The sequence below is a fragment of the Leucoraja erinacea genome, chromosome 38 (assembly GCF_028641065.1).
Source record: "Leucoraja erinacea ecotype New England chromosome 38, Leri_hhj_1, whole genome shotgun sequence".
NCBI classification, from domain to species: domain Eukaryota; kingdom Metazoa; phylum Chordata; class Chondrichthyes; order Rajiformes; family Rajidae; genus Leucoraja; species Leucoraja erinaceus.
Window position 1 is genome coordinate 7,082,643 of NC_073414.1, and position 25,608 is coordinate 7,108,250.

Here is a 25,608-nt window from a genome sequence, read left to right on the forward strand (position 1 = left end):
CAAACTACTAAGAATATTAGCACACTAATTGGCACTCTAATTGTAATGTTACCAGCACAAGAATAAGAATGATATTAGTATGATTTTATTAGCAACAGAATACTAGTCATCAATCGAGCACACATTCATTGTTGCCACATCACAAGTGATAGCATCAACACGCACATTGTCAGATCATTAATTATATTATCACCAAAACCTATCTGATCTCCTGGTTGCTCAACAGTTTCCCATTCCCAATCTGACCTTTCTGTCCTGGGCCTCCTCCATTGTCAGAGTGAGGCCCAGCGCACATTGGAGGAGCAGCGCCTCATATTTCGCTTGGGCAGCCTGCACCCCAGCGGTATGAACATTGACTTCTCTAACTTCAAGTAGCCCTTGCTTTCCCTCTCTCTCCATCCCTTCCTCCTTCCCAGTTCTCCCACCAGTCTTACTGTCTCCGACTCCATTCTAACTCTGCACCGCCCACTCCCCTGACATCAGTCTGAAGAAGGGTCTCGGCCCGAAACGTCACCTATTCCTTCTCTCCAGAGATGCTGTTCCCGATGTTAGGGAAGTCCAGGACAAGGGGTCACAGCTTAAGGATAAGGGGGAAATCCTTTAAAACCGAGATGAGAAGAACTTTTTTCACACAGAGAGTGGTGAATCTCTGGAACTCTCTGCCACAGAGGGTAGTTGAGGCCAGTTCATTGGCTATATTTAAGAGGGAGTTAGATGTGGCCCTTGTGGCTAAGGGGATCAGGGGGTATGGAGAGAAGGCAGGTATGGGATACTGAGTTGGATGATCAGCCATGATCATATTGAATGGCGGTGCAGGCTCGAAGGGCCGAATGGCCTACTCCTGCACCTAATTTCTATGTTTCTATGTTTCTATGCTGCCTGACCCGCTGAGTTGCTCCAGCATTTTGTGTCTATCTTCGATTTAGACCAGCATCTGCAGTTCTTTCCTCCACATTATATTAACACACATAGACAACACACACAGAACAAGTTAGAAAAAGTTTGTCTACACCTTTCGGTCTGTGGTATGTACACGTCAGTGCCTAATCCTAAAAATAAGCACCACAAAATTTCCACCCATCACCTGAACACACACTGTAACTCATCGACATGCACTTAGATGATCCTGCCGCCTACACTCACAATGTGTTACAGTGTGTGACACAAATAGCTACAGAGAGAGACAGAGACTCAACGGGTCGGGCAGCCTCTCTGGAGAAAAAGGATGGGTGAGGTTTCGGGCTGAGACCCTTCTTCAGACTGAAAGTGGGGGCTGGGTGGAGTGGGGGAGGTGGGGAGAGGGGTGGAGACCTGGAGGTGAGGTACAATCAGGGCCGGCCACAAATTACCTCAGGCAGGGTCCACTGTGTCGGAAGGAACTGCAGATGCTGGTTTCACAATATGCTGGAGTAACTCAGCGGTTCAGGCAGCGTCTCTGGAGAGAAGGTATAGGAGACATCTCAGTCCATTAGTGGTTGGGGAAGGTGTGATCTGATCTTGGTCTTGTCTCGCCTCCAGCTCCACTTCCTTTTTCTCCAGAGATGCTGCCTGACCCACTGTGTGTCCATCTTCAGTGTAAACCAACCAGCATCTGCAGTTCTTTCGTTCGACTGATGAGACTAACTCCAACACAGCTGATGAAAGTGAATCATGTGATGGGAACAAAATTAGGCCATTCGGCCCATCAAGTCTACTCCGCCATTCAATCATGGCTGATCTATCTCTCCCATAGTGACATGAACACAATCAATGTGAAGTGATTCTTTACAACAATGCAGTAGCACAGCTGCTGCCCCACAGCACCAGAAACCCCGGTTCGATCCTGACTTCCGACACTATCTGCGCGGAGTTTGCAGGTTTTCTCTGTGACCGCGATGGTTTCCTTTGGATGCTCCAGTTTCCTCCCACACTCCAAAGACGTACAGGTCTGAAGGTTAATGGGCTTCGGTAAAAACTGTAAATTGTCCCTAGTGTGTAGTGTGTGCTGGTGTAATGGGGATCGATGGTCGGTGTGGACTCGGTGGGCCGAATGGCCTGTTTCCAACCTGTATCTCTAAATTAAACTAATCCCAAAGACGTGCAGGTTGGTTAATTGGCCACTTCAACTTCAAAGGTCAAGTGTGTACAGGAAAAATGGGAGGAGATGATGGGAAAATGCAAAATAATACATTACAGGGAAATAACTGAAGGATTGCACTGAGAGAAGGCAGTGACAGAATGGGGCCGAATGGCCTCCTATCTTGCTGGAAAGTTAACACACACAGAGAGACACAGTGACAATCACTAATGTACTAATGTACACACTATGTCACACTGAGATCTCCAGAATGACTCACTCCGACTTAAGTATTTTAGTTTTTAGTTTTGGAGATACAGTGTCCTTCGGCCCACCGAATCTGAGTCAACAGGCGATCCCTGCACTATATGCCGGAGGAGGTAGTTGAGGCAGGTACTATCACAATGTTTAAGAGACGTTTGGACAGGTTTAGAGGGATATGGGCCAAACGCAGGCAGGTGGGACTAGTGTAGATGGGACATGTTGGTTGGTGTGGGCAAGTTGGGCTGAAAGGCAATACATGATTTCAATCCATCATCCATGTGTACAGATACAGGATAAAGGCAATAGCATTTAATACAGTCCAGTAAAATGCAATTAAAGATAGTCCGAGGATCTCCAATGAGGTCGATGTTAAGTCAGGACCGCTCTCTAGTTGGTGAGAGGATGGTTCAGTTGCCTGATAACAGCTGGGAAGAAACTGTCCCTGAATCTGGAGGTGTGTGCGTTTTCACACTTCTGTACCTCTTGCCTGACGGGAGAGGGGAGAAGAGGGAGTGACCGGGGTGAGACTGGTCCTTGATTATGCTGGTGGCCTTGCCGAGGCAGCGTGACTATAGCATTAATCCCACCTCCTCACACTGAGGTAGATAGTAGTTCAGGACCCCTCTCTATTTGTTGAATTTCCTGAATCCACTGACTTACAAAGAGGATGGTAGCATTGTGATGGATGGAGGGGGGGGAATCATGTTGGCCCCCATCAGCAGCCAAGGTGTTGGAGTGGACCAAAGGTCATAAGTTCATGTTTAGGACTTCTAGGAGCAGAGTCAGGCCATTCGGCCCATCACGTCTACTCCATTCATTCACGGCTGATCTATTTTTCCCACTCAACCCCATTCTCCTGCCTTCTCCCCATAACCCCTGACACTCGTACTAATCAAGAATTAATTGCAGTACTTAGATAAACATGCGTTAACCAGGCTGCAGAGGGTGTGAGGATCATGTCAGATCTGTGCAGCCCTATGGCACAGAGGTGCAGCTGATAGAACTACTGCCTCACAGCACCAAACTCCCCGGTTCAATCCTGACCTCGGGCTCTGCGTATGTGGAGTTTGCATGTTCTCCCCGTGACAATGCTGCACAACTATATTCTGCACTCTGGTATCTGAGCTCCACCAGGGGGCTGTGCCACACACTGCTGCAGCAGGTAGAGCCGCTGACTCACCACGCCTGAGACCTGGAAAGAGCGGACATGGAGAGGATGTTTCCACTAGTGGGAGAGTCTAGGACTAGAGGGCACGGCCTCAGAATTAAAGGGCGAATCATTAGAAAGGAGATGAGGAGGAATTTCTTTAGCCAGAGGATGGTGAATCTGTGGAATTCATTGCCACAGACGGCTGTGGAGGACAACACAGGGTATTTTTAAGTGGAGATTGATCGATTCTTGATTAATAAGGGCGTCAAAGGTTATGGGGAGAAGGCAGGCGAATGGGGTTGAGAGGGAAAGATAGATCAGCCATGATTGATGGCAGAATAGATGAGATGGGCCGAATGGCCTAACTATGCTACCATAATTTATGAATTTATCTGGGAGTACATCAGTCGAGTAACTCCACGATTTACACATATTTGACCTTTGAGGCAGAGTGACTATAAGATTACTCCCTGAAGAAGGGTCTCGACCCGAAACGTCACCTATTCCTTCACCCCATAGATGCTGCCTCACCCGCTGAGTTTCTCCAGCATTTTTGTCAACATAAGATTACTTCCAGCGCCTTGCACCAGTTGGTACGGAAATAGGGGGATAATGGAGGTGAGTTCAGTTTAGTTTATTGTCACGTGTACCGAGATGCAGTGAAATACTTTTGTTGCATGGTATCCAGTCCGCAGAGGCAACACATGATTACAATCGGGCCATTTACAGTGTACTGGTACATGATACGGGAATAACGTTTCGTGCAAGTGAGTGTGAGGCTGGCGGAGAGAAGGATGGAGATCGCTGGAGTATTGGGACCAGTTCAGGGGGAAGTGGGGTCTGTATGACCCACACAGAGCCGTGGGACGAGGTTTGCTTGGGAGAAGTTTGGAATCGGAAAGCATGGAAATAGGCCCTTCGGCCCAACTCACCCCTGCTGACCAAGATATCTAACCGGGGCAATCCCACTTGCTTACACCTGCCCATATCCATCCAAACCTGTCCATGGCCTATCCATGTCCCTGACCAAGCATCTTGTAAATGCCATTTGGTTTGGTTTGGTTTAGTTTAGTTTAGTTTAGTTTAGCTTAGTTTAGTTTAGTTTAGTTTAGTTTAGTTTAGTTTAGTTTAGCTTAGTTTTAGTTTAGTTTAGTTTAGTTTAGTTTAGTTTAGTTTAGTTTAGTTTAGTTTAGTTTAGTTTAGTTTAGTTTAGTTCAGTTTAGTTTAGTTTAGTTTAGTTTAGTTTAGTTTAGTTCAGTTCAGTTCAGTTTAGTTTAGTTTAGTTTAGTTTAGTTTAGTTTAGTTAGCTTAGTTTAGTTTAGTTTAGTTTAGTTTAGTTTAGTTTAGTTTAGTTTAGTTTAGTTTAGTTTAGTTTAGTTTAGTTTAGCTTAGTTTAGTTTAGTTTAGTTTAGTTTAGTTTAGTTTAGTTTAGTTTAGCTTAGTTTAGTTTAGTTTAGTTTAGTTTAGTTTAGTTTAGCTTAGTTTAGCTTAGCTTAGTTTAGTTTAGTTTAGTTTAGTTTAGTTTAGTTTAGTTTAGTTTAGTTTAGTATAGTTTAGTTCAGTTTAGGGATACAGCAGGAAACAGGCCCTTCGGCCCACCGAGTCTGCACCAACTAGTGATCCCCGCACACTGACACTATCCGACACACAGTTGTGACAATGTACATTTACACCAAGCCAATTGACCAACAAACCTGTACGTCTTTGGAGTGTGGGAGGAAACTGAAGATCTGGGAGAAAACCCATATGCAGGTCACGGGGAGAACGTGCAAACTCCGTGCAGACAGCACCCGTGGTCAGGATCGAACCTGGGCCGGTGGCGCTGTGAGGCAGCAACTCTACCGCTGCGCCACCGTGCGACACATAGAATAAAATTTGATGGTTTGAGAAGGCGGGGGGGGGGGGGGGGGGGGGGGGGGGGGGGGGGGGCTGGAGGGCTAATTGACGCTGGAATGTGGTGGATTGAGTTTGGCAGGGAGATTAAAGAAAGAATGTTTGTTGTGTGTTAATGCAAGGAGTCTAGGAAATAAAGGTGATGATGAATCACGGGCCTGACACCAGGGAGTGGAATATTGTAGCCACAGATGAATCTGGTTTGAGGATGGGCAGGGCTGGTTGCTCAGCATTCTTGGTCAAAGAGGCTCAGATAAGGGAGTATTCGTTAATTCCAAGTACAAGGGGAGACAACACACGTACAGTGTGGAAACAGGCCCTTCGGCCCAACAAACCCACACTGGCCAACAATGTCCCAGCTACACTAGTCCCACCTGCCCGCGTTTGGTCCATATCCCTCCAAACCTGTCCTATCCATGCACCTGTCTAACTGTTGGGGTAGTCCCAGCCTCAACTACCTCCTCCTGCAGCTTGCTCCATGCACCCACCACCCTTTGTGTGAAAAAGTCACCCCTCAGATTGCTATTAAATCTTTTCCCGAAACGTCACCCATTCCTTCTCTCCAGAGATGCTGCCTGTCCCGCTGAGTGACTGCAGCATTTTGTGTCTATCTTCAGTTTAGTTTAGATTAGTTTGGTTTAGTTTAGTTTAGTTCAGCGCTGTGAAAGGTTTTTTTGTTGCGTGCTATCCAGTCAGCGGAAAGACTACAAACTTCATGCTGCTCTTTTGGAATGAATGGAGCCGCTGTATCGCCATGAAACTGACACTGGCACAGCCTGCCTGGCACGTCTCGTCACCCATGTGCTGCCTGGCACTCTGTCGCTTGCCTGTAGGGCCCGGAGTTCATTCATGAACTGTCCCCGCACAGCTGACCCTGCAGTTACTGTCTGCTGAGTTCAACATCGCCGCCAGTCCCAGGGCACAACTGCCACAAGGCACAATCTGGACCCTTGTGGCACTGGTCCTGTGCGCATGGCCTGGTGCCGACATGTAACAATCTGCAAGATAGACACAAAAAGCTGGAGTAACTCAGCATGCCTATAGACAATCGACAATAGGTGCAGGAGTACGACATTCGGCCCTTCGAGCCAGCGCCGCCATTCAATGTGATCATGGCTGATCATCCCCAATCAGTACCCCGTTCCTGCCTTTTCCCCATATCCCCTGATTCCGCTATCTAATTCTCTCTTGAAAGAATCCAGAGAACCGGCCTCCACCGCCCTCTGAGGCAGAGAATTCCACACTCTCAACTCTCTGTGAGAAAAAGTGTTTCCTCATCTCCGTTACAAATGGCTTACTCCTTATTCTTAAACTGTGTGACCCATGGTTCTGGACTCCCCCAACATCGGGAACATGTTTCCTGCCTCTAGCGTCTACTTTGAAGAAGTTTTCCTCCTCTCCCCGACAAGATTCTGCCATATCCCCCCCCACAGCCACATCATCGTCTATATCTCTCGTTTCCCTCTCCCCTGACTAATCTGAAGAAGGGTCTCGACCCGAAACGTCACCCATTCCTTCTCTCCAGAGATGCTGCCTGTCCCGCTGTGTTACTCCAGCATTCTGTGTCTATCTTTGGCTTAAACCAGCGCCTGCAGTTCCTTCCTACACATTTCGTCTGTACTGCAAAGTAACTCAGCGGGACAGGCAGCATCTCTGGAGAGAAGGAATGGGGGGAGGCAGGAGAATGGGGGTAGGCGGGAGAGGTAGATTAGTTATGATTGAATGGCGGAGTAGACTTGATGGGCCGAATGGCCTAATTCTACTCCTATCATTTACGACCTTATGAATTTATATAATGGTAGATGGACACACTGATCTGTTTTGTAGTCAATGCCTACTATGTTCTGTGTGCAGAAGCAAAGCAAGAATTTCTTTGTCCTAGCAGGGACACATGACAATAAACTCACTTGAACTTGAACTTGAATGGATGACGTTTCAGGTCGAGACCCATCTTCAGACACTGATCTAACCATCCACACTGTTGCAATGATGCAAGGGGGCAGAATAATTTCACTGATTTCAACACACAGAGAGTTCACCACACTAACATGAACACGGCGTGTGTAAAACAAACACAGTACACCAGCCACACCGATATAAGTGCACTGATATGGTTGGGAGGGACAGGAAGAGATAACGATAGATAAACAGTGACTCAATATGAATTGACACAATGACACACTTCCGTAGTAAAGGGCCTGTCCCACCAGCATGCGACTCCATGCGGCAAGCGCGACCTAAAGGCCCTGTCCCACCAGCATGCGCCTGCATGCGGCAAGCACGACCTAAAGGCCCTGTCCCACCAGCATGCGCCTGCATGCGGCAAGCGCGCCCTAAAGGCCCTGTCCCACCAGCATGCGCCTGCATGCGACAAGCGCGACCTAAAGGGCCTGTCCCACCAGCATGCGCCTGCATGCGGCAAGCGCGCCCTAAAGGCCCTGTCCCACCAGCATGCGCCTGCATGCGACAAGCACGACCTAAAGGCCCTGTCCCACCAGCATGCGCCTGCATGCGGCAAGCGCGACCTAAAGGCCCTGTCCCACCAGCATGCGACTGCATGCGGCAAGCACGACCTAACGTGGTCGCTTGAGCCGTACGGCCTCGTGGGGCCGGTCCCACTTCGATTGCCAGAGCCGTATGGAGTTGTACGGTGCTGGTCCCGACATCGCGCGGAGCTCCGAAAAACAGACTGTCCACAAATTCTGTGAGGCAACGTCCCGTCGGCCCGCAGCCGCAATGAGGCCGTACGCACCGCCTCGACGGGCGTGTGCGCTGCGTCTCAACGCCGTACGCAAAGTCTTGACGGCATACGCCTAGCACGAACTTCCCGCGGACTTCGCTCGAACTTCACGTCAACTCATACGGGATCACTCGACCTCCCCGCGGCCCCCGCGTCCGGTTTAGTCGCGCTCGCCGCGTGCAGTCGCACGCTCGTGGGACAGGCCCTTTACACACCAAATGTAGCAAAGCACTGATATAGCTTTGTAACACCATTGTAAACACACTGGCGTTCTGATATTAGCTACCTATTGTAAGACAAATGTCCCGCAGATCTACAGCTGACACATATCTCAGTAACATGAACATTTTCAGCACCACACACACACATACATACACAATGATATGCTGAATTAAGACAACTAATCTAACGATATCCGGAGGTAGACAATAATGCTGGAGAAACTCAGTGGGTGAGGCAGCATCTATGGAGCGAAGGAATAGGTGATGTTTTGGGTCGAGACCCTTCTTCAGGCGATGACATTTGGATATTTATATCGCTCAGATATTCATAAGTTTATAAGATACAGGAGCATAATTAGGCCATTCAATCCAACAATCATGGCTGATCTATCTTTTCCTCTCAATCCTATCCTCCTCCCTTCTCCCCATAACCTTTGACACCCGTACAAATCAGGAATCTATCAATTTCCATTTAAAAATACCCAATGACTTGGCCTCCACAGTTGCTTGTGGCAATGAATTCCACAGATTCATCACCCTCTGGCTAAATACATTTCTCCTCATCTCCTTTCTAACGGTACATCTTTTTGTTCTGAGGTTGTGTCATCTGGTCCTAGACTCTCCCACTAGTGGAGAGAAGGAATGGGTGACTTTTCGGGTCGAGATCCTTCTTGGCAAGTGCTGCTGTGGTTAGTGGGACCCAGGTGCTATTCTGACCTTGGGTGCTATCTGTGCAGGATTTGCATAGTATCAGTTGACCAGGTGGTAGTCTGCTCCTGTTACTCTCAACATCTCAAACATCTGCTAGTCGGCTAACTAGTTGTGGTAATGAATGCATGAATGAATGAATGAATGAATGAATGAATGAATGCATTATTTATTGTCACAAGTGACAAAGTCACAGTGAGATTCTTTGCTTGCATCCCCAAGGTATGGGGACGAGGGAAGAGGAGGGATGTGAGTGCCCACCTGCATTGAGCTGAGGCAGCGGGCAGAGCCATCGTGCAACAACCAGGTGGTCCCAGTAATGTGTGGGAAGGAACTGCAGATGCTGGTTTAAACCGAAGATAGACACAAAATGCTGGAGTAACTCAGGTCAGTAACTGGGACAGGCAGCATCCCTGGAGAGAAGGAAGAGGTGACGTTTCAGGCCAAAACCCTTCTTCGGACTCATTCTCAGGTCCTAGTGATGCTGTGGGGGGCTTATAGACAATAGACAATAGGTGCAGGAGGAGGCCATTCGGCCCTTCGAGCCAGCACCGCCATTCAATATGATCATGGCTGATCATCCCCAATCAGTACCCCGTTCCTGCCTTCTCCCCATATCCCCTGACTCCGCTATTTTTAAGAACCCTATGCAGCTCTCGCTTGAAAGCATCCAGAGAAGCTGCCTCCACCGCCCTCTGAGGCAGAGAATTCCACAGACTCACAACTCTCTGTGAGAAAAAGTGTTTCCTCGTCTCCGTTCTAAATGGCTCACCCCTTAACAATCTTCCTGCATCTAGCCTGTCCAACCCCTTAAGAATTTTGTAGAAACTTACAAAATTCTTAAGGGGTTGGACAGGCTAGATGCAGGAAGATTGTTCCCGATGTTGGGGAAGTCCAGGACAAGGGGTCACAGCTTAAGGATAAGGGGGAAATCCTTTAAAACCGAGATGAGAAGAACTTTTTTCACACAGAGAGTGGTGAATCTCTGGAACTCTCTGTCACAGAGGGTAGTTGAGGCCAGTTCATTGGCTATATTTAAGAGAGAGTTAGATGTGGCCCTTCTGGCTAAGGGGATCAGGGGGTATGGAGAGAAGGCAGGTACGGGATACTGAGTTGGATGATCAGCCATGATCACATTGAATGGCGGTGCAGGCTCGAAGGGCCGAATGGCCTACTCCTGCACCTAATTTCTATGTTTCTATGTTTCTATGTTATTCTTAAACTGTGTGAGATATGTGTTCTTAAACTTGTGATATGAAGCTCAAACTAGGGTCACATATGACACTGTTTCCAAAGAGCATGGTTTATTTCCGAAGATGCTGGAGTAACTCAGCGGGACAGGCGGCATCTCTGGAGGAAAGGAATGAGTGATGTTCTGGGTTGAGACCCTTCTTCAGACTTCAGACATTTCAGATATTGACCTGGGATTGGGCGGTATAAAAATGAACACAGAATGACACTGATATGAGGATGTAAATCGATGAAGTAAATGGATATGGACACTAGCACATTGAAATAAACACTCTCTCCTGCAATCTGCAGCCAACATACATACCGACTGACTGAAGTAACCACACACAGCAACACAGTGTAACTGCGGATAGCTACCGATTGGCGTGAATACACAGAGAACACATTGATATACACACTAACTGGCACACTGGCATAAACACACACTGTGGCACCTTGACATTAGTGGTGACACTTTGATATAAATCCGTGCACTGACACTACTGTGGTAATTTGAAACAGGCGCACACTCTGACACTTGGTACTGGACGTGTGTACTGACACACTCATAGAATCAAAAACTATGACACACTAATATGATAGTGAGTTTGAAAACCTTCCTTCAAATACACACGCTGACATGTCGATAGGACATACTAATAGAAATATTACACACACGACACATTGAAATAAAGACAGAACTGAAACACACACACACACACTGACTCACTAATGCACACACAAACTGACTCACTAACGCACACACAGAAACTGACTCACTAACGCACACACTGACACACTAACACACACACACACTCACACACACACACACACTGACACTAACACACACACACACACACACACACACACACACACTAACACACACACACACACACACACACTCACACACACACACACACACACACACACACTGACACACTGACTCACTAACACACACACACACACTGACTCACACACACTGACACTAACACACACACTGACTCACACATGCACACACACACACACTGACTCACTCACACACACAAACTGACTCACACACACACACACTGACACTAACACACACACACACTCACTCACTAATACACACACACACACACACTGACTCACTAATGCACACACACACACTGACTCATACACACACAGACTCACTAATGCACACACTGACTCACACACACACTGACTCACTAATGCACACGCTGACTCACTAATGCACACACTGATTCACACACACACTGACTCACTAATGCACACACTGACTCACTAATGCACACACTGACTCACACACACACACTGACTCACTAATGCACACACTGACTCACACACACACTGACTCACTCACATGCACACACTGACTCACACACACACTGACTCACTAATGCACACACTGACACACACTGACTCACACACACACTGACTCACTAATGCACACACTGACTCACACACACACTGACACACATACACACACACACAACGACACACACACACTGACCTGATGGAAATACGTATATAACATTAAGCAAGGCGTGGATCGGGTGGACAGGCAGAATCTTTTTTCCCCAGGGTGGAAATGTCAAACACAAGAGGGCTTAGCTTTAAGTGGAGAAGGCCAAATTTAAAGGAGATGTGTGGGGCTGGATTTTACACAGTCTTGGGTACCTGGAACACGCTGGCAGGGGTGGTGGGTGGTGGTGGAGGTAGATACGATAGTGCCACAAGAGGCTTTGAGCATGTACATGATATGCAAGGAATGAAACACATGAACACAGAGCAGATTAGTTTAACGACATAATGTTCGACACAGACAATGTGGGCAGAAGGGCCTGTTCCTGTTCCCGTGCTGCCCTGTTCTATGTCCACTCTATAATACAGACCTACACCAACACATTATATAGGAAGGAACTGCAGATGCTGGTTTACACCAAAGATAGACACAAAATGCTGGAGTAACTCAGCGGGACAGGCAGCATCTCTGGGGGAAGGGAATTGATGACGTTTCGGGTTGAAACTCTGACTTCTTCATTCTGAAGAAGGGTCTCGACCCGAAACATCACCCATTTCTATTATCCAGAGATGCTGCCTGTCCCGCTGAGTTACTCCAGCATTTTATGCCTAACAAATTGCGATTGATTGATTGAAAGTAACAGCATGGAAACAGGCCCTTCGGCCCACCGAGTCCATGCCAACCATCAATCACCCGTTCACATTAGATCTGTGTTATCCCATTTTCTCATCTGCTCCCTACACACTAGGGGCAATTTACACAGGGCATTAAGCTACAAAGTCGCACGTGTTTTGGATGTGGGAGGAAACTGGAGTGCCCGGAGGAAACCCACACGGTCGCAGGGAGATTGTGCAAACTCCACACTGTCAGCACCCGAGGTCAGGATTGAACCCGCTACCCCGGTGCGGTGAGGCAGCAGCTCTACCCGCTGTGCCACTGTGCTGCCCCTAGGTGTGTCTGCCCTCACTGTGATGGCACATTGATGTATCGATATAAACACTGACACACTGATACTGTCATGGTCAGAACATTCACACTGTTATAGACGCACGCACACACACACACACAGGCTGACACACTGTTATATACACACACACACACACAGACTGACACACTGTTATAGACACACACACACACACACACAGACTGACACACTGTTATAGACACACATACACACACAGACTGACACACTGTTATAGACACACACACAGACTGACACACTGTTATAGACACACACACACACAGACTGACACACACTGTTATAGACACACACACAGACTGACACACTGTTATAGACACACACACACACACACTGTCACATAGACACACACACACACACACACACACACTGTTACACTGTTATAGACACACACACACTGACACACTTTTATTAACACACACACACACACACAGGTTGACTCACTATTACAGACACACACACACACACACACACACTGACACTGTTATAGACACACACACACTGACACACTTTTATTAACACACACACACACACACACACACAGACTGACATTGTTGCAGCCACACACAAGACATGGTATATCAACAATTCACATCCTACTAACAACTAGAGAGTTGCCCTGACCTCCCATCTACCTCATTGGAGACCCTCAGATTATCTTGAATCGGACTTTACCTTGCACTAAGCGTTATTCCCTTTATCATGTATCCATACACTGAGGGCTGCACGATTGTAATCACGTATCCACTAACTGGGCAGCAACAACAGCCTTTCACTGTACCTCGATAAACGTGACAATAATCCACCTCCAGTTTAAATTCGATTTGGAATATTTTGGAGGACCAAGAAACAAAGAAACCAAGAAACTAAACTAAACCAAAAACTGTTGCAGACACACAGGTACAAACTGACACACTGTTGTACACATGCACATAGATTGACACCTTTAGAAAGAAGGTGAGGAGATGAGGAGGAATTTATTTCGTAGGAGGGTGGTGAATCTGTGGAATTCTTTACCACAGACAGATATGGAAACTAAGTCAATGGATATTTTTTTAAGGTGGAGATTGACAGATTCCTGATGTGTACCGGTGTCAGGGGTTATGGGGAGAAGGCAGGAGAATGGGTTTGAGAGGGAAAGGTAGATCACCCATGATTGAATGGCAGAGTAGACTTGATGGGCCGAATGGCCTAATTCTGCTCCTAAAACTTATGAACTTATGTCACAGTATTGCAGATACTTACAGACTGACACACTGTTACACTGTTGCACACACACAGACACGCTGTTGCACACGCACACAGACTGACACACTGTTGTAGACGCACACAGACTGACACACTGTTGTAGACACACACAGACTGACACACTGTTGCACACGCACACAGACTGACACACTGTTGCACACGCACACAGACTGACACACTGTTGTAGACACACACAGACCGACACAATATTACACGCACACACAGACTGACAGGATATTACACACACACACACAAACTGACACATTATTACACACACACGGAGACTGACACATTATTGCAGACACACACACACACACAGACTGACGGTATTACACACACGCACAGACTGACATAGTATTATACACACACACAGACTGACAGTATTACCCACACGGTATTACACACACACACACACATATTTACATACACACATACACATATTTGTATACTGTATATATATCCCTGTTATATGTATATATATTATACACACACACGTACACAGTATTACACACACACACACACATATTTAATACTGTATCAATCCCTGTATATGTATATATATACACACACACACACACAGTATTACACATACACACACACACACACACACAGCTGATATAAACACTCACTCACTCACTCCAGCGTGGCCACAACTGCAAACTGAACACATTCAACTATCCAATGAAGCGATCGCTGGACAAGTAACTTTTCGTTTCAAACCAGCGACACTTCCCGGAAAGTGAAACAACTAATGTCAGTGGACAGCGCCGCGCCTGCAACCGCCGTGGTGGGGACCTGGCGCTTGGAGGGAGTTTGTTCCAACTGTACACCACGTCTGCCGTCTTGTGTCGACCGCGCATCGACCGGGAAGGTACAAATACACACAGTCCAAGCCTAAAACCGAGCTCCCACACAAACAGAGTCTCTTTCGGCAAAGAGGATGCCTATTCCCGCATTTACAGACAGACCAACACCTCGCGTCTTCTTTAGAACCGGCGCCCTGGAAAGACTTTTAAAATGGAACAAGAGCATTTAGCAACAAAAACAAAACGAGCCAGTGTCTGCACACTGATTGCAAGAGATGTCGTGTCAGCGTTATACTGACCTCGCCAGGGTCCGAATATAAACTGGTCCACTCGGGGATCTCATGTGATTCCATCTTCACAGAACCCAGCATATCCCTTCCTTCAATAAAACTGATCGATCAACGTGGGGGCAGAGAATGAGGCGAGGAGCTCCTGGCTCCAAATTGTATTCCACGCTGTCTTTACGTTTGGAGGGCTTGAGATCCAGTAGGTTTCAGCTGCGGTGAGACGGGGAGAAGGGGGTGCTTGGTATAGGGTCTGGCTGTCCGTTTCCAAAGGCTCCAGTTCCCAAATCCCAGCAAAGTCAGTGCACCAGTCCACAAAGTTAGGTCGGAATGTTTTTTGCCCAGTTTCGGTAGAAACAGCTGTACCTGTCTCTGCAGAGCCCTCTATCTCTCCTCCCTCTCCCTCTCCCTCCCTCTCCCTCTCTCTCACTGGGGCTGGAGCTGTGGGATACAAGCGTGCGACTGTTGGAGGGAAGTTACTCATTAACTGATGTCTTTGAGGTGTGTGTGTGTGTGTAGCCCATTAGTTGGAACCTAGTCAACAGAGGCGGTGTTCGCTGCGCCCCCAAGCGCCCGTCGCAGCGAGGTGCAAGTGCCATTGACCAGAACACTGCACGGTCTATGTGCTACCTGGCAGATTCACACAATGTCTAGCAGTGCGTTCAGCCGCTTAAAACATGCACCGAAGCCCTCTCTGCCACTGTTCGCCCTCCTCCCAACTCTCCCACCGCTAGGATTAAGAATAAGGAGTAAGCCATTCAGAACGGAGACGAGGAAACACTTTTTCTCACAGAGAGTTGTGAGTCTGTGGAATTCTCTGCCTCGGGTTCTCTGGATGCTTTCAAGAGAGAGCTAGATAGGGCTCTTCAAGATAGCGGGATCAGGGGATATGGGGAGAAGGCAGGAGCGGGGTACTGATTGGGGATGATCAGCCATGATCACATAAAATGGCGGTGCTGGCTCGAAGGGCCGAATGGCCTCCTCCTGCACCTATTGTCTATTGTCTATTTTCTATTATCTGTGTTTTACGGATTAATTATCTCCAAAGTAACATTAGCAAATTTGCAGATGACACAAAGCTGGGTGGCAGTATGAACTGTGAGGAGAATGCTACGAGAATGCAGGGTGACTTGGACAGGTTGGGGGAGCGGGCAGATGCATGGCAGATGAAGTTTAATGCGGATAAATGTGAGATTATCACTTTGGTATCAAAAATAGGAAGGCAGATTACTATCTAAATGGTGTCAAATTGGGGAAAGGGGAAGTACAACGGGATCTGGGGGTCCTTGTACATCAGTCTATGAAAGTAAGCATGCAGGACTCTTGACTAAAACACAAAGTGCTGGAGTAACTCAGCCTGAAAAAGGGTTCTGAACTGAAAGGTCACCTGTTCCTTTTCTACAGAGATCCTGCTTCACTCGTTGAGTTACTCCAGCGGTATAAACCAGCACCTGCAGTTCCTTCCAAAGTATCTTCGGTTCCTTTCTACAAATCTCTTACAGTTTACAGTTTAGTTTATTGTCACGTGTACCGAGGTACAGTGAAAAGCTTTTTGTTGCGTGCTATCCAGTCAGCGGAAAGACAATACATGATTCCAATCGATCCCTTTACAGTGTATAGACACATGATGCAAGGTAAAGCCGGCAAAGTCCGATCAAGGATACTCCGAGAGTCACCAATGAGGTAGATAGTAGTGTTGGAAAGAACTGCAGATGCTGGTTTAAACTGAAGACAGACACACAAATGCTGGAGTAACTCAGCCAGCGGGACAGGCAGCATCTCTGGAGAGAAGGAATGGGTGACGTTTCGGGTCGAGACCCATCTTCAAGTTCAAGTTCAAGGGGAGTTTATTGTCATGTGTCCCTGATAGGACAATGAAATTCTTGCTTTGCTTCAGCACAACAGAACATAGTAGGCATGAATACAGAACAGATCAGTGTGTCCATATACCATTATATAAATATTTACACACATGAATAAATAAACTGATAAAGTGCAAATAATAGATAATGGGCTCTCTCCAGAGATGCTGCCTGTCCCGCTGAGTTGCACCAGCATTTTGTGTCTATCTTCGGTAGATAGTAGATCAGGACTGCTCTCTGGGTGTGGCAAGGCTGTGATGATTCCGTCGCCTGATAACAGCACTAAGTGGCTGTTTACAAACATGTGGCCTGTGTGTGTGTGCGGCGGCACTCACGTGTAACAACATTGGAAGAGAAATTGGCATCAGCAGGGGGCCGGGCACATCGGCCTTTGTTTCCAGCCTCGGTATTAATTGCTTTCTGAAGTGATTAACTGCTGGCATTATGGACTGCGCTCTCGCCCGGAGTCCAGGCAGCTGGAGGGAGGGAGCTCCTCACACGGGCACCAGCGGGGCAGCGGTGCGGACCGTGTGAATGCCATTCGCTGAGTGTAGGATTGTAAATCTTCCCTCATAATGGCTCAGGAGTTCCTCGCTTGCCTGAGCGGGCTTGGGGCTGGGGCCATTTGTTGCTGCAGGGAGGCTAAACACAACAAGAGGTCTCTTCATCAGATCATAAGATCGCGAGTCATAGGAGTAGAATTAGGCCGTTCGGCCCATCGAGTCTACTCCGCCATTCAATCGTGGCGGGAGAGATAGATCAGCCACGATTGAATGGATGAGAAAATTGGATAAGTGTGCATCTGTGATTGATGATCAGTGTGGGTTCGTTGGGCCGAATGGCCTGTTTCCATGCTGTATCTCTAACTAAACTAAACAAAAACTAAGATTAAGCAGTACCTTCCTCCCTCACCTGTACCCACCTATCACTTCCCGGGCTGTGACCCACCTCGACATCTCTTTTCCTGCTTACAATATATTCCCCCTACTGAAGAAGGGTTTCGGCCCGAAACGTTGCCTACTTCCGTCACTCCATAGATGCTGCTGCACCCGCTGAGTTTCTCCAGCATTTAAAGTCTACCTTCGATTTTCCAGCATCTGCAGTTCCTTCTTAAACACTTCCCCCTACTCCTGTCAGTCTGAAGAAGCCGAGATGCCGTCTGTCCATTCCTTTCACAGATGGTGCCTGACCCGCTGAGTTCCTCCAGCACTTTGTTTTTTTTAATCAACTTTCCAGCATCTGCAGTTCCTTGTATTTCCAACTTCCTCTGGCCACTCGTTCCATACATCACCATCACACATGTGAAAACATCTTGCCCTTCAGGTCCCTAATACATCTTTCCCCTCTCGCCCTAAACGTTTGCCCTCTAGATTTGGACTCCTCGTCCTAGAATCTATTGTTACTCGTTACTTGCTGATCCAAAATTACTGCCCCTAAAGGGATAGTTGTGTATGGTTTGTTTAATCTGTGTGGATAGAATGTAGAGCAAAGCTTTTCACTGTACCTCAGTATGTAACAGTTAAACCTAAACCGTCGCCCATTCCTTCTCTCTCCGGAGATGGTGTCTGTCCCGCTGAGTTAACCCGCTAGGTTATGGGGAGAAGGAGAATGGGGTTAGGGTTGTACAACTAGTGAGACCACACCTGGAGTATTGTGTGCAGTTTTGGTCCCCTAATTTGAGGAAGGACGTTCTTGTTATTGAGGGAGTGCAGCGTAGGTTTACAAGGTTAATTCCCGGGATGGCGGGACTGTCATATGCTGAGCGAATGGAGCAGCTGGGCTTGTACACTCTGGAGTTTAGAAGGATGAGAGGGCATCTCATTGAAACATATAAGATTGTTAAGGGCTTGGACATACTAGAGGCAGGAAACGTGTTTCCGATGTTGGGGGTGTCCAGAACCAGGGGCCACAGTTTAAGAATAAGGGGTAAGCCATTTAGAACGGAGACGAGGAAACACCTTTTCTCACAGAGAGTGGTGAGTCTGTGGAATTATCTGCCTCTAGGGGCATTGGAGGCCGGTTCTCTGGATGCTTTCAAGAGAGAGCTAGATAGGGCTCTTAAAGATAGCGGAGTCAGGGGATATGGGGAGAAGGCAGGAACGGGGTACTGATTGGGGATGATCAGCCATGATCACATTGAATGGCGGTGCTGGCTCGAAGGGCCAAATGGCCTACTCCTGCACGTCTATTGACTATTGATTGAGAGATAAATCAGCCATGATTGAATGGCGGAGTAGACTTGATGGGCCGAATGGCCTAATTCTGCTCCTGTTATGATCTTTCTCTAGCATTGTGTCTCTAGGTGATGCAGACAGAATGTGTAGGAAGGAACTGCAGATAGATGCTGGTTTAAACCGAAGATAGAAATTAAAAGCTGGAGTAATCCAGCGGGACAGGCAGCATCTCTGGAGAACATATTTCTGGGTGGAGACTGAGATGAGGCGGCAGGGAGAAATTGGTCAGAAGTTTCCGTGCTGTAAGACTCTATGAATGTACACCGAGGGCGCTTACAATAGAGAGACTGTCCACTGACCGCCCCTTGTCCGGCCCAGCGCTCCCTCCACTCTGTGGGTCCAATTTGACGGGACAACCCCAAATTAAACCGGGGGGAAAATACCAAGCGGTTAATCCCTGCAGTGGAACGGGGGGAAAGTAAGTGTGAGCTTGCTGCGGTTCCGTGGTGTTTCTGTGGGATTTCTCAGCCATTTCTAGCAGGAAGATCAGCAACAGGGCGAATCTTGTCTGAAATGGGATTTCAGGCGGCGCCGAAACATCGCCGTCTTGAAAGATTTTCCTTCTTTCTCCCGGGTCGGGCCCGCCAGACAATGAGCTCGCTTCATCCGCACCCCGGCCGCAAAAATGCAGCTAGCTCTCGCAGTGTCCAGCGTTTCCGCTCACAGATACTAGCCCGGCGTTGCAATTCAATGAAGTATTTACTTCTGGAGGTCAGCTGGGCTGGCGTGAACCTACCTGTAAACACTGGCGTGCCGATTCCCCCCGAGTTTAGTTTAATTTAGTTTAAAGCTGAGTTTAGTTGTGTTCAGTTTATGTGCAGGAAGGAACTGCAGATGCTGGTTTAATCCGAAGATAGACACAAAATGCTGGAGTAACTCAGCGGTACAGGCAGCATTGACAAAAGTGCTGGAAAAACTCAGCGGGTGAGGCAGCATTTCTGGAGCGAAGGAAATAGGCAACGTTTCGGGCCGAAACCCTTCTTCATACTGTTTAAGAGGGAACTGCAGATGCTGGAGAATCGAAGGTTACACAAAAAAGCTGGAGAAACTCAGCGGGTGCAGCAGCATCTATGGAGCGAAGGAAATAGGGACTATTTCCTTCGCTCCATAGATCCTTCTTCATACTGATGTGAGGGTCTGAAGAAAGGTTTCGGCCCGAAACGTCACCTATTCCCTTCGCTCCATAGATGCTGCCTCACCCGCTGAGTTACTCCAGCATTTTGTGTCTACCTTCGATTTTCCAGCATCTGTAGTTCCTTCTTAAACAAAAAATTAAGTTGAGTTGAGCGGTTGAGTTTTTGAGATACAGCATGGAAACAGGCCCTTCATCTATCATGTCCACGCCGACCGTTCACACTAGTTCTATGCTACCCCATTTTCGCTTCCACTTCCTGCACACTAGGGGGCAGTTTACAGAGGGCCAATTAACCTAGAAATACGCACGTCTTGGGAGTGGGATGTGGGAGTAAACCGGGGCACCCGGAGGAAACCCACGCGGTCACAGGGAGAACGTACAAACTCCACACAGACAGTGAATGTGGGATAGTGGGTGCATGGAACCAGCTGCCAGAAGAGGTAGTCAAAAATGCTGGGGAAACTCAGCGGGTGAGGCAGCATCTATGGAGCGAAGGAAATAGGCGACGTTTCGGGTCGAGACCCTTCTTCAGACCCTTCTGCCAGAAGAGGTTTTTGAGGCAGGTACAAAAACTACATTTAAGAGACATTTGGATAGGACAGATTTAGAGGGAAGTGGGCCAAATGTGGGTAGGTGGGACTAGTGTAGATGGGACCTCTTGCTCGGTGTGGGCAAGGTGGGCCGAATGGCCTTTTCCCATGCTGTGTGATTCTCTGACTGTCTACAGTTTAATTTAAGGACCAGACTGGTCCGTTAACTTTTGTTTCTTTCAAGTGTCAGGAGGCAATGCAAGCGAGCTGTGCAAGATAGATCAGCCATTCGGCCCATCTAGCCTGTTCAATCATGGCTGATCTTTCTTTCCATCTCAACCACATTCCCCTGCCTTCTCCCCATAACCCCTGACACCCTTAATAATCAAGAATCTGTCAACCTCCGCGTTAAAACTATCGGTTGGCCGAATAATCTGTTTCCAAGCTGTCTCTTTCAATCAATCATTGGCTTCATCATTCAGAAACTCTTCCAGGTGAGAACTTTTCTCATTCTGTTTGTGTCATAGAGTCATAGAGTCACGGCCCCAACTTTCCCACACCGACCAACATGCCCTATCTAAACTAGTCCCACTTGCCTGCGTTTGGCCCATATCCCTCTAAACCTGTCCTATCCATGTACCTGTCTAATTGCTTCTTAAACGTTGCGATAGTCCCTGCCTCAACTACCTCCTCTGACAGCTCGTTCCATACACCCACCACTCTTTGGTCAAATATTTACCCCCTCAGTGCTATAAAAATAATCCCCCTTTCACTTTAAACCGATGCTCTCTGGTTCTCGATTCCCAACAATGTATCAGTCGACAGCGCACATTACTGGGAGTCTGGCCTTAACTCCAACTAGCTGTCACCCTTCGCCTGATTCGCGAACGAAATCATCCATGCTGTTCTCATCAAAGATCCTACAGCGAGCAAGATAGTCCACTCGACGAAAAACATGTAGAACGGTCATGGGCAGATTCCTGGGTCATTTTCGGCCCCGCTGTAGGATGTTTGGTTCTCATATCTCAAACTCAGGAAACTGATGGCGAGATTGGATTCTTTCCCCGAGAGCTACCAACGACCTCATTGAAGACCCTCGGACTATCTTTAATCGCACTTCACTGGACTTTATCTTGCACTAAAGGTTATTCCCTTCATCGTGTATCTGTTTGCTGCGCACGGCTAGATCGTAATCAGTTATAAATAGTCTTTCCGCTTGTTTAAGAAGGAATTGCAAATGCTGGAAAATCGAAGGGAGACAAAAATACTGGAGAAACTCAGCGGGTGAGGCAGCATTTATGGAGCGAAGGAAATAGGCAACGTTTCGGGTGACCCGAAACGTTGCCTATTTCCTTCGCTCCATAGATGCTGCCTCACCCGCTGAGTTTCTCCAGCAATTGTGTCCACTTATAGTCTTTCCGTTGACTGGCTAGCACGCAACAACAACGTTTTCACTGTACACGTTCAGTCCATTTTGGTTTATTGTCTTTTGCACTGAAATACGGTGAAAAGCTTTTGTATCTTTCAATCTATCATTCTTTTCACCAATCACACATTTGTTGATTCTCCCACTTTAACTGTGTTTGCCTGCTGTCTGCCCTGGCGCTGGGTCTAGCTCTGGAGCTGGAGCTGGAGCTGCCACAGTCTGCTTACCTTCAGTCTGGTCTGAAAACCGTGACCTCCAGATTCAAGAAGAGTTAAGAGCCGAGACTGTTTCTGTTTTTAAGAGGGAACTGCAGATGTCATATGTCCCAGATAGAACAGATAGAACAATGACATCCAATTACATGCGAATTTTGAGTTTAGAAGAATGAGGGGGGGACCGGGCATGGCACACACAGCTAATATCAGGATCACGACGCAGAACTTAGGATGAGGTGTCTCCTCATTGAAACTTACCAATAGTGAAAGGCTTGGATAGAGTGGATGTGGAGAGGATGTTTCCACTAGTGGGAGAGTCTAGGACCAGAGGTTATAGCCTCAGAGTTAAAGGACGTTCCTTTAAGAAGGAGATGAGGAGACTCCTTTAAGAAGGAGATGAGGAGACATGTATTTAGTCAGAGGGTGGTTACTTTGCCACAGAAGGCTGTGGAGGCCAAGTCAGTGGATATTTTTAAGGCAGAGATAGATAGATTCTTGATTAGTTCGGGTGTCAGAGGTTATGGTGAGAAGGCAGGAGAATGGGGTTCGGAGGGAGAGATTGTTCAGCCATGATTGAATGGTGGAGTAGACTTGATGGGCCGAATGGCCTCATTCTACTCATATTCCTTACGAACCTATGAGAAAAAGAGTTCAGTTTGTGTGTGGTAGACAAAAGTGCTGGAGAAACTCAGCGGGTGCAACAGCATATATGGAGCGAAGGAAGTAGGCAACGTTTCAGGCCGAAACCCTTCTTCAGACTCAGTGTGTGTGTGTGTACCCATACTCACACACACACACACACACACATACACACACACATATACAGCAGCTTCTTCCCAACACCAATCAGGCTCTTGGACACCACATAACACTAACTAAACTGTGTAATATGAGCAGGATTAAAAAACGGGTTATTTGTAAGAATATTGTTATTTATTTATCAAACTTTTTAATTTATTACGTTATAGCACATAGAGCAGTCTGCACATACAGTACAGTACAGACTTCCCTTAAACTTTGCCCCTCTAACCATAAGTTATACCCCGTCTACAAATGCATCTCATGAATTTTTAATGTCTCGGAATGTTGTGGGAGTCCAGAACCAGGGGCCACGCACAGTTTAAGAATAAGGAGTAAGCCATTTGGAACGGAGATGAGGAAACACTTTTTCTCACAGAGAGTTGTGAGTCTGTGGAATTCTCTGCCTCAGAGGGCGGTGGAGGCCGGTTCTCTGGATACTTTCAAGAGAGAGCTGGATAGGGCTCTTAAAGATAGCAGAGTCGGAGGATATGGGGAGAAGGCAGGAACGGGGTACTGATTGTGGATGATCAGCCATAATCACATTGAATGGCGGTGCTGGCTCGAAGGGCCGAATGGCATACTCCTGCACCTATTGTCTATTGTCTACAGAACACAGAACGAGGTAAAGGTGTTACTAACACCCAACACTGGCCTCTGAGCTGTACTCCAGCAACGAGACACTTGGACTATCATGAAACGGACTTTATTGGACTTTATCTCGCACTAAACATGATTCCCTTTATCATGTATCTGTGCACTGTGGACGGCCTGGTTGTAATCATGTACAGTCTTTCCGCCAACTGGATGGTTCTCAACAAAAAAAAACGCTTTGCTGTACCTCGGTACACGTGACAATAATAAACTCAACCAAACAAAACTAGAACATCTCCCCGCTACCTTCAGGTAGAAGGTACATGAGCCTGGAGACTGCAACATCCAGGTTCAGGAATAGCTACTTCCCCACAGCCATCAGGCTATTAAACCCGGCTCGGACAAAACTCTGAACATTAATAACCCATTATCTGTTATTTGCACTATCAGTCTATTTATTCATGTGTGTATATATATGTATACAATGGTATATGGACACATTGATCTGTTTTGTAGTCAATGCCTACTATGATCTGTTGTGCTGAAGCAAAGCAAGAATTTCATTGTCCTATCAGGGACACATGACAATAAACTCACTTGAACTTGAACTCGAACATTCAATGTGTAGGAAGGAACTGCAGATGCTGGTTAAAAACGAAGATAGACACAAAAAGCTGGAGTAACTCAGCGGGTCAGGCAGCATCTCTGGAGGAGAAGAATGGGTAATGTCTCGGGTCTGGAGAAGGGTCTCAACCCGAAACATCACCTATTCCTTTTTCTCCAGAGATGCTGCCTGGTCCGCTGAGTTACTCCAGCTTTTCGTGTCTGTCTTCCAGAGCATTCAAGGTTCATGACTTAGTTGGGACGTGCACAGAAAGGGTTAAACAGTCTCTGGAGACGAACTGCGGGAGATCCCTTCACCCACAGTTTGCTGCGAATTAATTGAGGATTAAAGAAAATACCTCGTGTTGGAAGAGTGTCGGGTCTTGTGTGGAGTGCAGGGACATGCAGAGTTTACAGAGTGAGATGTGGGGAATACTGCCGGGGCTGTCTCGTTTACTCGTGGTCGCTGTCTGACTCCTGTGCACATGAGTACACAGCTCTTGCTTCTCAGGCGGTCTCTGGGGATGGAGGATGCCTTGCTTCCACCTGGGGTTTGTGGGTCCTGAGGTGACTGCTCGGGGTCAGGACGGGAACCGCAGACACTTCCATAGACGGGACGGGCGATGGGTCACTGGCGTGGTGGCGCGTTCTCTCAATGGGCCCAAGGTTCTCAGTGACAAGGTGAATGTTCCTCCTTCACTGAGAGCAGACACGGACACCCAGGAATCAATCGGTGGGGATGTGGTATCGCCATTGATACTGGTGTAATACTTCCACAAGTACCGTAAAAACACTGGAAAGCTTTGATCGCCTGCTATCAATGAAATCCAATAACACTATATCCGTGTACAATCTAACCGTACACAGTACAACAGGTAGAGCTAAGAGAAAAATACCAGATTACTGAATATAGTTTTCATTATTGTAGCGTGCCCTGTCCCACGGTACGAGTTCATTCCAAGAGTTCTTCCGAGTTTGCCCTGATTCGAACTCGGAGATTTACGGTAATGGCCACTCGTCGGTACTCGGGGCTCTCGTGGACATTTCTAACATGTTGAAAAATCTTCACGAGTCTTCCCGAGTACCTGCCGTTAGCGCTAAGAGACGTCC

At 47.4% G+C, this 25,608-nt stretch overlaps 1 protein-coding gene across 1 annotated transcript in view; it reads right to left on the reverse strand.

Moving 5' to 3' along the window:
• Positions 1 to 15,619, reverse strand: part of LOC129714222 (hepatocyte nuclear factor 3-beta-like) — a 29,851-nt gene extending 14,232 nt beyond the window's left edge. The window contains exon 1 of the mRNA XM_055663752.1: positions 15,117 to 15,619. Coding sequence (XP_055519727.1) covers positions 15,117 to 15,188 — 72 coding nt within the window. The 5' untranslated portion in view covers positions 15,189 to 15,619. The remainder of the gene's footprint in view (positions 1 to 15,116) is intronic.
• Positions 15,620 to 25,608: the final 9,989 nt, after the last annotated feature.